Below are 13,176 nucleotides of genomic sequence, written 5' to 3'. Positions count from 1 at the left end.
AGTAGGGGAATTATGACATCAGCAGTATGTTAGCCAATTACTCTACTCAATAGTTAGTACCCACTGATTCTCACACTCCTGTGTCATTGGCTGAATTTCATAAGGATAGCTGCTATATTTTACTATCTTTAATTTGAACTAATTCTGATACAGGATTGATGCTTGGTAATCCATGAAACAACTATGGATATGAATGTGGCATATGCACTTAGCTGAGTGCCATTTTAGAATGCCAAAGTCAGGCATCATGTAGGGTGACACAAGAGTACCAAAGGGACAGCAAAAGACTAACATATGAGGCTCATATTTGTTTTCATTAGACCACCCTGAGAAGTGCCTAGAAATTTCACATTATAGGAGCCTCAATGCCCTTTCACACTATTTCCTGCACTAGCTGCTAGTACTTTTCAATGCAGCATGCCTTTAATCCTACTTCGGGTGGGCTGGGGAGGTGGATAGGAAGGACGCATTCTCTTGAGGTTTTCTTAGCCCCACAGAGACCTAATAAGCTATCTGAAGCATTTAAAAATATTAACTGTAACCGTATAATGTGAGGAACAGCTCCAATACTTTGTCTTAAACATATACAAGTAGTAAAAGAAAAGTTCCTTACCATATTAGCTATTGTCAACCATCAAGAAAGGAAAAACCTATCTCAAAATCTCACATTTTAAAAAGTTACTGAAAAAATTCAGACATGAGACGCCATATTTGACATATTAAAATACTCTATGTTTTGTGTACATTCATAATTTATAGAGAACATGGATCAATTACCTCATATTCTTTCCATGAGCCAAACTCAATGTATTCTCTACCATAAAATGCCAGAATGACCAAGTGGCCTAAAATGTTAAAAGCAAGAAGAATTAGGTTAACATTAAAAATGAATTCTTTGATATCTAGAAGATATATGATTATTTTAAATTATTGAATTTGTGGATAAATACTAATTACCATACAAATGAATTATTTTTAAAGTATTTCTTTGTATAACTATATTTTTTAAAGTTTCCTATTTAGCCAAAAAAAAAATGTTATATTGATTTTACAGAAAAGGAGAACTTTTACTTTTCAAAGAATCAGAATTCAAGTAAACATATTAATCTAATAATCAGGAAAAATTTAAGTGAGGGAAAATAATGAAGAGAAGAATTCTCTGAAAAAACCTATGCTTTTAAATTGTGAAGATGAGAGACCAGCCAGTTTTGAGAACAGCCTGATATAGAGAGGCAAAAGTGAGAATGGATTAGCAGCTGACATAACTTTGCTCATTCCTTAAAAATAATTAAATAAGATTTATTTCTTAAAAATAAACAAGCAGAAACAACATACAAACAGGTCACAAACCAGAGAAATTAATAAGATATACATGATTATTCAGTTTTATGGAAATTTTAAAAAGAAATCTTTGGTTGAAAGACAAATGGGCAATGTTATTTTAAAACTAATGATTTTTACTGGCTAATAAATTAAATTTAGGGTAACACTTACATATAAAAATGTAAGTAAGTATATTGTTTATATATGTTCATACCGTTTTTGCCCTAAATTTGGCCCATGATGTCAGAGATAAATTTAGTCCAAAGTATTCTGATAATTTAGTCAACTGTAAACAGCATCATAGCTGCCTGGCGTGATTTAGTTTTGTTTGTTTTCTTTTTTTCTTTAAAGGTAAAGGTGACATTAAGTGACAGTTGCCATAAATTTTTATGTCGGTCCATTAAACTCAGAAAAATAACAAAGCAAACAGGCACAGCTGAGTATATATGAACAGGGAACAGTCTAAATACACATTTTCGGGGTGACTTGAACATGACAAGACAAGGATCACTAAAGTAATCACAGGTGTTTGCTGTGTATTTAGGCGATTACAAGTCAGATACAGCAAAAATGCAATAATCTACACTAATTAACACACCAGAGTTCTCAGAAAGAACTCGGCAATTTTAACCCTATTATCAGATTTTCCTGTTACCTTATTATCATTATGACATATATTTTCTGACATGAGATATTACTGTACATATTTATTATAAATTAAGTGACTAAATACTTCATAACAACTTTGAGCAAAATGACTATGAGTTATACATACCCATAATCAGATGTTTCTAAGATAATTCTACCAAGTCCTTTAGCTTGGATTCTTTTCTCCAACCACCCTCACCTGTACTTAATTTGAGTGACTATCAAGTAAGAAAATTCAAGCTAATCTACAGTTATGTGTGTCCTCTACTCCTCTCCAAACAGGTTACAAGTAAAATCTCCTCTTTGAAGACATCTTTCGCCACCTCATTCTGAAACTAACACAACTGCTCAGGATCTCTTCATGTCTTGAATTATTACAAGTTTCTCAGACTCCATATCAGATCACTAATAATACAAATTGTCTTTGCCATTAATCATTTTAACTTTAAGATCCAATTAATTTCTTAAAGTCTGTTCTCATATAATATTATTCAATCACTTATTTAAAAAAGAATTGCAACTATGCTAGGCGCCACACATACAAATATTAAATATACACGGTCCACACACACAAGTAGCTCACTCACTACCATGCCAATCACAGCAAGATGCACCCTCCCTCAAAACTCTGCACTGGCCCCAGAAGAACTTATTTTCTTGTTTCTTTCTATATTCTACAATGACTTTCTTCTCATCTCTGGCACAAATAATCCAAGTATCTTCATCTTGCCCTTCAACATTTATTGACTCAATAGTATGTGCTTGGCAATATGCTAGAAGTTGATTAGGTATTCAATGCCAAGCAAAACACAGTTTTTTGTATTCAGGTCCCACCTCATCTGCTCCCACATACTATGCTAACTCTCTCAGTGGCTTTATAATTCTCCTGGTATTCATTTTTTGCACGCTCATTTTCTCATACTCCACAACTAATAGTAAACAAATCCTGCTGATCTGTCACCCATGTCAGGTGATCCCTTCCAGCACCATCCTGAGACCCAGGCAAAAAGAGTCACTGCCCTGGGCCTTACACTTTAGAGAACCCACTTTGGCCCCCACTTTGGCCCCCTGGCCAGGTACTTCTTCTTGAAGTGAGAAGTCTGCAGAGTTCAGGGCATGCTCTCTGACTCCTCAGCACTCTACCACAGCAGATTCCCAGGATCCCAAATTTACATACAGAGCCCTGAAGTATCGTCCCCAGGGCAGACAGGGATGCAGGCAAACCCACCTCTAGGCCCAAGGGGCAGTCAAGAGATAGCTTGCAAGGGGTGAGGCAAGGTTGCCTGGGAAATAGGCATGGGGACATGCTATGGCAAAGAACCTAGGATATGGGCAAAAGGAGGTAGACTACAGGAGAAGAACAAGGTGACAGAAGGCCAATTCTCCTTTGGCCACTATATTCTAGAACAGAACTCCTAAAAAAAGCTGTAAATTCTAAATGATCATCCACCTCATTACAAAGCTATATCAGTCAAATTAGGAGGTAGAGCACATTTTATTTAACAGTTAACTGATTTGTAGCATTTAAATATTCAGAAATATAATGAGTGAACTTTCATTTATACTCTTGCACCCATTAGTGTTAAGGATGGGCCTGGTTTCTACATCCTATTTCTACTTATGGTTCACCAGTTTCAATCTTCATTATAGCACATCAAATATTATTATAAAAGTAGTGGCAGTAGAAGTAGTAGTAGCAAAAGTAGCACTGATAATACCTCCCACTGAAGGTCCTAGCATAGTACCAGGCACCTAACCTTTACTAAACTCTTTCATGCCTTTGTGTTACTTACAACCCAACTAGCTAGTTATCTTCATCTTATCCATGAGCTGAAAATAACAGAGTGGCAGAAGAAGGATCTTAACCAAAGTCTTTCTGAATTAGTAGCCCAGGTTCTTCACCCTATCCTTCCTTTCTGATGATTAAAACAGGTTTACCTGGCTTCAGACCACTCCCTGCTGATCTACACAGATCTGCCAGATTAATCTCTGTAAAAGACCTCTTTCACCTTAACATTTGATCCAGTTTTTAAAATATCCACTACTGGTTATGCTCTATCCAGTTAAGTTCCAAATTCTTAGCCTGATTTTTCTTTCAACCCCATCTGCTTCATTATTTCCTAAAACAACTCTTCAAATTCTTCACAGCAAAATCATACCTTGCCTCTACCTCCCACAAGCTTAACCCCTTTTCCACATCCCTCAGCCAATACACCTCCCTAAAAACTTTTAAGATCCATCTCATGCTTTACCTCCTCCCTAAAGACTTCTCTAACTACTCAAGCCCAGAATCTTTTCTCATCCCCAATTTTCTATATTCGCATAATACTGAGAGTCTCTGATCGCTCAACAAGTAAGTAAGCTATGAACTTAGGGTGTCAACCACGAAGGATATGACATACCTTATGACTTCATGTCACTTTATGGAGTTCCTCTTGTTGGAAGACACCATAGGGGAAACTGGTAAAGTGGCTCTAAAGACAAAGCACCTGGCTGATAATCCGCCTTCATCATATATTAGCACAGACTTTGCTGTTGAACTTGTACAGTAAAGTAACTACCAGCAGTTCATTTATGATTAGCAGACTTTTTGGTCCCTGAGCCCATTTTGATCTTAAATTTTTTGAGAACACCAAAGAACTTTTGTTTATGTGTATTATATCTAGTTGTGCAATGGCATATATTCAACAGCCAGCTTTCCCTCCTTTACCATCAAAAATGCCAAATTTGTAGTTTCAACTCATTTCCATGATGTAAATACTCCCAATGTGGCTAGTTTCAAGCTAGCAATGTGATATCTGAATAAAGATTTAAGAAGAGATTAACAACACTGGCTCTCTCGAGCTGGTAAGAACAGGCTTCAGTAGGTCACTACTTATATCTATCCATTTAACCATATTAGAAAACAAAATGGAAGGAGAAAGTCCAAGATGGTGGCATAGAAAGATCCTAAACTCACCTCCTCCCGTGGATAAACCAATGCTACAGCTACATACGGAACAATTCCCTATGAAAAAGACCTAAAAATTAGCCAAACAACTTCTGCACAGCAAACAGTAAAAGGGCAAACAGTAAAAAGGCCACGTCAAGATAGACAGCAGAGGCAGTCTCACCAAAAACCTCATCACAGTGTGGCAACCTGCAACTGGGAGGGATCTCACAAATTCAGAGCTTCTCCCTGAAGAGCGAGGGGTTCATGCCCTGTATCAGGCACCCCAACCCTTAGGACCTGCAACAAAGAGACAAGCCTCCAAAACATCTGGCTTTGAAAACAATGAGGCTCACATCCAGGAGACCCATAGGGCTGCAGGGAGCTGAGATACTTCTCTTAAAGGGCTTGAGTGCAGATTCACTCACCCTGGACACCGGCACAAAAGCAGCAGTATGAAAATGCCTAGACTACATGTGAAGAAGATTCATTTGCTCGTCTTAGAGCAACCACCAGAGGGACAGAGCCTGTTGGAACTCTCTAGGGGGGGCGGAGGAGCTGGTTAGTTTTCTGCTCTCCCTCTACCGTGATAATGCTAGCAGGTATGCCCTGACCCTGTGCTCTCCTGCGGCCCTGCAAAAGCTGGTGGGCACACCCCAGCCCTGAGCTCTCCTGCTGCCTCATTAAAGCTGGCAGCCATGGGCAGTATACACGGGGGACACTCCTTGATCATGTATCTGGCTCTGGTGGCCAAGGGGCTTGCATTCTTGGGTCCCACAGGACTGTAACAATAGGAAAGACAGTTGTGGCAGGCTACCATCCCCAAGGCACCAACAGGTAGCAGACTGAAACATACCCCAGATCTTTCTGTGAAAAAGGACAATTTACTTGTCCTATAATTTTATCTTGAGGGGCAGAATTGAGGCTTGCTACACAGAGCTAGAGACTACAAAACTGCTCTCAGGGAACACAGGCTGGGAAACACCATATTTGTACTGTCCCTTGGCTGTGCTACAGCTCTCTACTACCTCACAGAAAACAGCTTATACACATGACTGAAGCCCCAATTCTTGCAACTTTTGCCCAAAAGACAAGTCCAGGTCTCCAGCAGGGTTTATGATTGCAGTCCCACAGGACTTTAAAAGCTGTCTGAGGGTCTGGCTTCCCGTCAGCCTGAAGCAAGGTACTGACTGAGATACTTCCCTTTGGAACACTGATAGATAATGGGTACACCGTCAACAACTGGGAACTATCAGGAATAAATCAGGCTGCTTGGACAATCACAAAGGTTCAACAGACAACCAAGACCTAGGGTGAGGTTGAAAGACATGGTTCCTCTCCTAACACAATGCCACTCCTTCAAGACTGGGAAGGTAGCCGTTTCACCTAATATACAGAAACAAACACAGAGTCGAGCATAATGAGGACACAGAGGAACATGTTCGAAAGGAAAGAACAACATAAAACCTCAAAAAAAAAACCTTAATGAAATGGAGATAAGTAATTTGCTTGATAAAGAGTAAAAGATAATGGTCATAAAGATGTCCACTGAACTTGGGAGAATGGACAAACACATTAAGAACTTCAACAAAGAAATGGAAAATATAAGAAAATACCTAACAGAAGTCAAAGAGCTGAAGAATAGGGTAACTGAACTGAAAAATATACTAGAGGGGTTCAAACAGACTAGGTGAAGCAAAGAAAGAATGAGTGATCTAGAAGAAAGGTCAGTGGAACTCACACAGAACAACAAAAAGGAAAAAGAATTTCAAAAAGTGAAAATAGCTTACGGGACCAATGGGACACCATCAAACAGACTACCATTTGCATTATAGGGATCCCAGAAGGAGAAGAGAGAAAGAGGCAGAAAATTTATATTTAAAAAAAAAAAGGTTGAGGGCTTCCCTGGTGGCGCAGTGGTTGAGAGTCTGCCTGCCAATGCAGGGGACACGGGTTCGTGCCCCGGTCAGGGAAGATCCCACATGCCGCGGAGCGGCTGGTCCCTTGAGCCATGGCCGCTGAGCCTGCGCGTCCGGAGCCTGTGCTCCACAATGGGAGAGGCCACAACAGTGAGAGCCCCGCGTACCGCAAAAAAAAAAAAAAAAAGGTTGAAAACTTCCTTAACCTGGGGAAGGAATCAGAAATCCAGGTCCAAGAAGCCTAGAGTTCCAAAAAAGTTGAACCCAAAAAGATCCACACCAAGACACATTACAATTAAAATGTCAAAAGTTAAAGAGGAAATCTTAAAAGCAGCAAGAGAAAAACAACTTTTTATGTAGAAAGGAACCCGCATAAGACTATCGGCACATTTTCAGCAGAAACTCTGCAGACCAGGAGTAGCACAATATATTTAAAGTGCTGAAAGGAAAAAACTTCCAACCAAGAATACTCTGTGTGGCAAGATTACCATTCAGAATTGAAGAAGAAATGTTTTCCAGCTAAGTGAAAGCTAAAGGAGTTTATCACCACTAAACCAGCCTTCCAAGGAATGTTAGACTGCAAAAAAGGGCATTAATTAGTAACAATAACTACAACAATAATATATGAAAGTATAAATCTCACTGGTAAAGGTAAATCTATTATAAAGATAGTGGATTAATCACTTATAAAGCTAATATGAAGATTAAAAGACAAACAAAAGTAAAAATAAATATAACTATAATAATATGGTAAGACGAACACAAAATAAAAAGATGTAAAATGTGCCATCAAAAACATAAAATGTGGGGGAGAGGGTAAAAAATGTAATTTTAAAATGCATCCAAACTTAAAGTTGTTATGAAGTTAAAATAGAATGTTATTTACATAGGCTGTTATTTGTGAGCCACATACTAGCCACAAAGCAAAAGCCTATGGTAGATACCAAAAAATAATGAGAAAGGAATCTAAACAAAACACTAAAGAAAGTCATCAAACCTCAAGAGAGAAGAAAGCAAGAGAAAAAGAAAGGAACAGAGAAGAACTACAAAACAGCTATAAAATAATTAACAGGAAGGCAGTAAGTACATACCTATGAATAACTACTTAAAATGTAAATAAACTAAACGCTCCAGTCAAAAGATGTAGAGTGGCTGAATGGATACATAAACAAGACCCATCTATCTGCTGCCTACAAGAGACTCACTTCAGATATAAGGACACACACACTAAGAAAGTGAAGGGATGGAAAAAGATATTCCATGCAAATGGAAACCAAAGAAAGCTGGGAAAGCTATACTTACACCAGAAAAAAATAGATTTTAAAACAGCTACTACAATAAAAGGGCACTGGATAATAATAAAGGGGTCAATCCAAACGCCCAACATAAGAGCATCAAAATACAACACGAATTATTAACAGACCTAAAGGGTGAAAGTGATGGAAATACAATAATAGTGCAGAACCCTCATAACCCACTTACATAAATGAATACTTCATCCACACAGAAAATCAATGAACATTACAGGAAGAAAACTGAAAAAATCATAAATATGTGAAGATTAAACACCATGATACTAAACAACCAATGGGTCAATGAAGAAATCAAAAAAGAAATCAAAAAATACCTTGAGACATTTGTATATTTTGGAGATTAATCTTTTGCAAATATTTTCTCCCACTCTCAAGGTTGTCTTTTTGTTTTGTTCACGGTTTCCTTTGTTGTGCAAAAGCTTTTAACTTTAATTAAGTCCCATTTGTTTATTTTTAAAACAATCCAATTAAAAAATGGGCAGAAGACCTAAATAGACATTTCGCCAAGGAAGACATACAGATGGCCAAGAGGCACATGAAAAGATGCTCAACATCACTAATAATTAGAGAAATGCAAATCAAAACTACAATGAGGTATCACCTCACACCAGTCAGAATGGCCATTATCAAAAAATCTAGAAACAATAAACACTGGAAAGGGTGTGGGGAAAAGGGAACCCTCCTGCACTGTTGGTAGGAATGTAAATTGATACAGCCCCTATGGAGAACAGTATGGAGGTTCCTTAAAAAACTACAAATAGAACTACCATATGACCCAGTAATCCCACTACTGGGCATATACCTGAGAAAACCAAAATTCAAAATGAGACATGTATCACAATGTTCACTGAAACACTATTTACAATATCCAGGACATGAAACCAACCTAAATGTCCATCAACAGATGAATGAATAAAGAAGATGTGGCACATATATACAATGGAATACTACTCAGCCATAATAAGAAATGAAATTGAGTTATTTATAGTGAGGTGGATGGACCTAGAGTCTGTCACACAGAGTGAAGCATGTCAGAAAGAGAAAAACAAATACCATATGCTAATGCATATATATGGAATCTGAAAAAAAAATGGTACTGATGAACCTAGTTGCAGGGCAGGAATAAAGAGGTAGACATAGAGAATGGACTTGAGGACACTGGGTGGGAGGGGGAAGCTGGGGCGAAGTGAGAGTAGCATCGACATATATACACTACCGAATGTAAAATAGTTAGCTAGTGGGAAGCAGCAGCATAGCACAGGGAGATCAGCTTGGTGCTTTACAATGCTTTACAATGACCTAGAGGGGTGGGATAGGGAGGGTGGAAGAGAGGCTCAAGAGGGAGGGGATATGGGGACATATGTATGCATATGGCTGATTCACTTTGGTGTACAACAGAAACTAACACAGTATTGTGAAGCAATTATACTCCAATAAAGATCTATTTAAAAAAATCTAAAAAAAAAATACCTTGAGACAAAAAGAATTGAAACACAACTTACCAAAATATATGGGATGCAGCAAAAGCAGTTCTAAGAGGGATGTATGGTGATACAAGTCTAGCTCAAGAAAAAAGAAAAATTTCAAACAAGCTAACTTTATACCTAAAAGAACTAGAAAAAGAAGAACAAACAAAGTCCAGAGTGAGTTGAAAGAAGGAAATAACAGTGATCAGAGCAAAAATAAACAAAATAGAAGCTAAAAAGCCAGTAAAAGGGAATGATGAAACTGAAAACTGGTTTTTTGAAAAAATAACCAAAATTGACAAACCGTTAGCTGAATTCTCTTTACCAAGAAAGATAAAGAGGGCTCACAACTACGGAGCCTGCCTGCTGCAACTAAGACCCAACGCAACCAAATAAATAAATAAATATTTTTTTTAAAAAGAGACAGCTTAAATAAATAGAGTCAGAAATAAAAAGGGAAATTATACAACTGATAAACAGAAATACAAAAAATCATAAGAGACTACTAAGAACAATTATACGTCAATAAACTGGACAACCTAGAAGAAATGGATAAATTCCTTGAAACATAGAATCTTCCAAGACTGAATCAGGAAGAAATAAAAAATCTGAATAGACCAATTTCTAGTAAGAAGATTGAATCAGTAATAAAAAATCCCCCAACAAACAAAAGTCCAGGACTAGATGGCTTCTGTGCTGAATTCTATCAATCATTTAAAGAAGATTCAATAACTATCTTCCTCAAACTCTTTTAAAAAAACTTAAGAAAAACCCTTCCAAACTCAATTCACGAGGCCAATGTTACCCTGATACCAAAACCAAACAAGGACACAACAAAAAAAGAAAATTATAAGCCAATATTCCTGATGAATATAGATGCAAAAATCCTCAACAAAATTTACCAAAACGAATTCAACAATGCATTAAAAAGATCATACACCACTATCAAGTGGGATTCCAGGGATGCAAGGATGGTTCAACTTCTGAAAATCAGTCAATGTGATACACCACGTTAACAAAATGAAGGATAAAAATATATGAACATCCCATAGATGCAGAAGAAAGCTTTTGAAAATATTTAACATCCATTTATGATAAAAAAGTCTCAACAAGGTTGTACACAAGAAGTGTATCTCAACATAATAAAAGCCATATATAACAAGCCTGCAGCTAAAATCACACTCAGGGGGGAAAAGCTGAAAGCTTTTCCTCTAGTGAACAAGACAAGGATGCCCACTCTCACCACTTTCATTCAACATAGTATTAGAAGTCCTAGCCAGAGCAATTAAGGCAAGAAAAAAATAAATAAAAGTCATCCAAGTTGAAAAGGAAGAAGTAAAACTGTCATTATTTGAGGACAGCATGATATATATATGGTCTAAAGACTCCACCAAAACATTGTTATAATTTTTTAAAGAATTCAGTAAAGTGGCAGGGTACAAAATCAACATACAAAAATGTGCTGCATTTCCATACGTTAACAATGAGCTATCTGAAAGAAAATTAAGAAAACAAAAACTTTACAATTGTATTAAGAAGAATAAAATACCTAGGAATAAATTCAAGAAAGGAACTGAAAGGCCTGTACACTGATAACTATCAATATAAGATAGTGATGAAAGAAGTTGAATGAAGTACAAATAAATGGAAGGATATTTCATGCTTATTATTAATAATAATATTGTTAAAATGTCCATATTACCTAAAGCAATGTACAGATTCAATGCAATCCCTATCAAAATACCAAAGGCATTTCTAGCAGAAACACAACAATCTGAAAATTTGTATGAAACCACAAAAGACCCTGAATAGCCAAAGCAATCTACAGAAAGAAGACCAAAGCTGGAGGCATCATGCTCCCTGATTTCAAACGATATTACAAAGCCACAGTAATCCAAACAGTATGGTATTGTCATAAAAACAAACATATCGTTTAATGGAACAGAATAGAGAGCCCAGAAACAAACCCACCCACGTATAATTAATTTACAACAAAGGATGCAAGAATATACAGTGGGGAAAGGACAGTCTCTTTAATAAACTGTGTTGGGAAATCTGGACAGCCACATGCAAAAGAACAAAAACTAGACTACTATCTTACACCATACATAAATAGTAACTCAAAATGGATTAAAAACTTAAATGTAGACCTGAAACCATAAAACTTTTAGAAGAAAACATGGACAATATGTTCCTTGACATCAGTCTTGGTGATGATTTTTTGGATCTGACGCCAAAAGCAAAGGCAACAAAAGCACAAATAAGCAAGAGGGACTACATAAACAAGAAGGATTCTGCACAGCAAAGGAAACCATCAACAAAACGAAAAGGCAACCTACAGAATGGGAGAAAATATCTGTAAATCATATATCCAATAAGGGGTTAATGTCCAAAATATATAAACCACTCATACAACAGCTTAAAAAAAACAAAACAAAACAGAAAACAATCAATCCAATGTTAAAATGGGCAGAGGTTGAATATACATTTTTCCAGAGAAGACATACAGATGGCCAAGAGGCACATGAAAAGATGCTCAACATTGCTAATCATCAGGGAAATGCAAATCAAACCCACAGTGAGATATCACCTCACACCTGTTAGAATGGCTATTACCGAAGAGACAAGAGATAACAACTGTTGGCAAGGATGTGGACGAAAGTGGACTCTTATGTACTCTTAGTGGGAATGTAAATGGGTGCAGCCACTATAAAAAACAGTATGGAGGTTCCTCAAAAAATTAAAAATAGAACTACCATATGATGCAACAATTCTACTTCTGAGTATTTAATCTGAGAAAAACAAAAACACTAATTTGAAAAGATATACACACCCTATTTTTATTGCAGCGTTATTTACAATAGCCAAGATTCAGAAACAACCTAAGTGTCCATCAGTGGATAAATGGATAAAGAAAATGTTGTATGTATAAACAGTGGAATACTACTTGCCCATAAAAAGAATGAAATCTTGCCATTTGCAAGAACATGGATGGACCTTGAGGGTATTATGCTAAGTGAAATAAGTCTGACAGAGAAAGAGACATACTGTATGACCTCATATGTGGAATTTAAAAAACAAAACAAATGAACAAGCAAAACTCATACAAAAAACAGGATGGTTGGTTGCCAAAGGGGAGGGGGATTGGAGGTGGACAAATGGGTGAAGTGGCCAAGACGTATAAACTTGCAATTAAAGAATATATAAGTCATGGGAATGTAATGTACAAATGGTGACTATAGTCACCATTGCAGTAGTGCATATTTGAAGGTTGCCAAGAGAGTAAATCTTAAAAGTTCTCATCACAAGGAGAAAAAAGAAAAAAAATTTTTGTAACTTTGTATGGGACGAATGGTAACCAGACTTACTGTCCTGATAATTTTGCAGTGTATACAAATATCAAATCATTATATTGTACACCTAAAACTAATATGTTAGTTGTCGATTATACGTGAACAAATAATATAATAAATATTTACTAAGTTGAAAATGACAGAAATAAAACCACTGCATCTTATAATAGTCATAATTTTATGAAATATATCTAAATTTTCCAAAAAAAACAATTTTATGAGAAG

At 36.7% G+C, this 13,176-nt stretch overlaps 1 protein-coding gene across 12 annotated transcripts in view; it reads right to left on the bottom strand.

Moving 5' to 3' along the window:
• RFX3 (regulatory factor X3) overlaps window positions 1-13,176 on the bottom strand; it is a 289,212-nt gene that overhangs the window by 247,205 nt on the left and 28,831 nt on the right. For 5 of the 12 annotated variants that reach the window (XM_079927669.1, XM_079927674.1, XM_079927659.1 and 2 more), the window contains exon 1: window positions 778-850. The exons of 3 other annotated variants lie outside the window; for them this stretch is intronic. Coding sequence is in view for 4 of the 9 variants with exons in the window: in XM_079927666.1 (XP_079783792.1) it covers window positions 778-821 (44 nt within the window). In the remaining 5 variants the exon portion in view is untranslated. Of the gene's footprint in view, window positions 1-777; window positions 851-4,373; window positions 5,264-13,176 lie in introns of those variants that run through there. 4 more of the 12 variants (XM_079927666.1, XM_079927668.1, XM_079927658.1 and 1 more) reach the window with 2 other exon arrangements.

Source organism: Stenella coeruleoalba (genome assembly GCF_951394435.1).
Source record: "Stenella coeruleoalba genome assembly, chromosome: 7".
NCBI classification, from domain to species: Eukaryota; Metazoa; Chordata; class Mammalia; order Artiodactyla; family Delphinidae; genus Stenella; species Stenella coeruleoalba.
The sequence above is the reverse complement of the archived record's forward strand: the minus strand, read 5'-3'. Positions and strand labels throughout refer to the sequence as shown.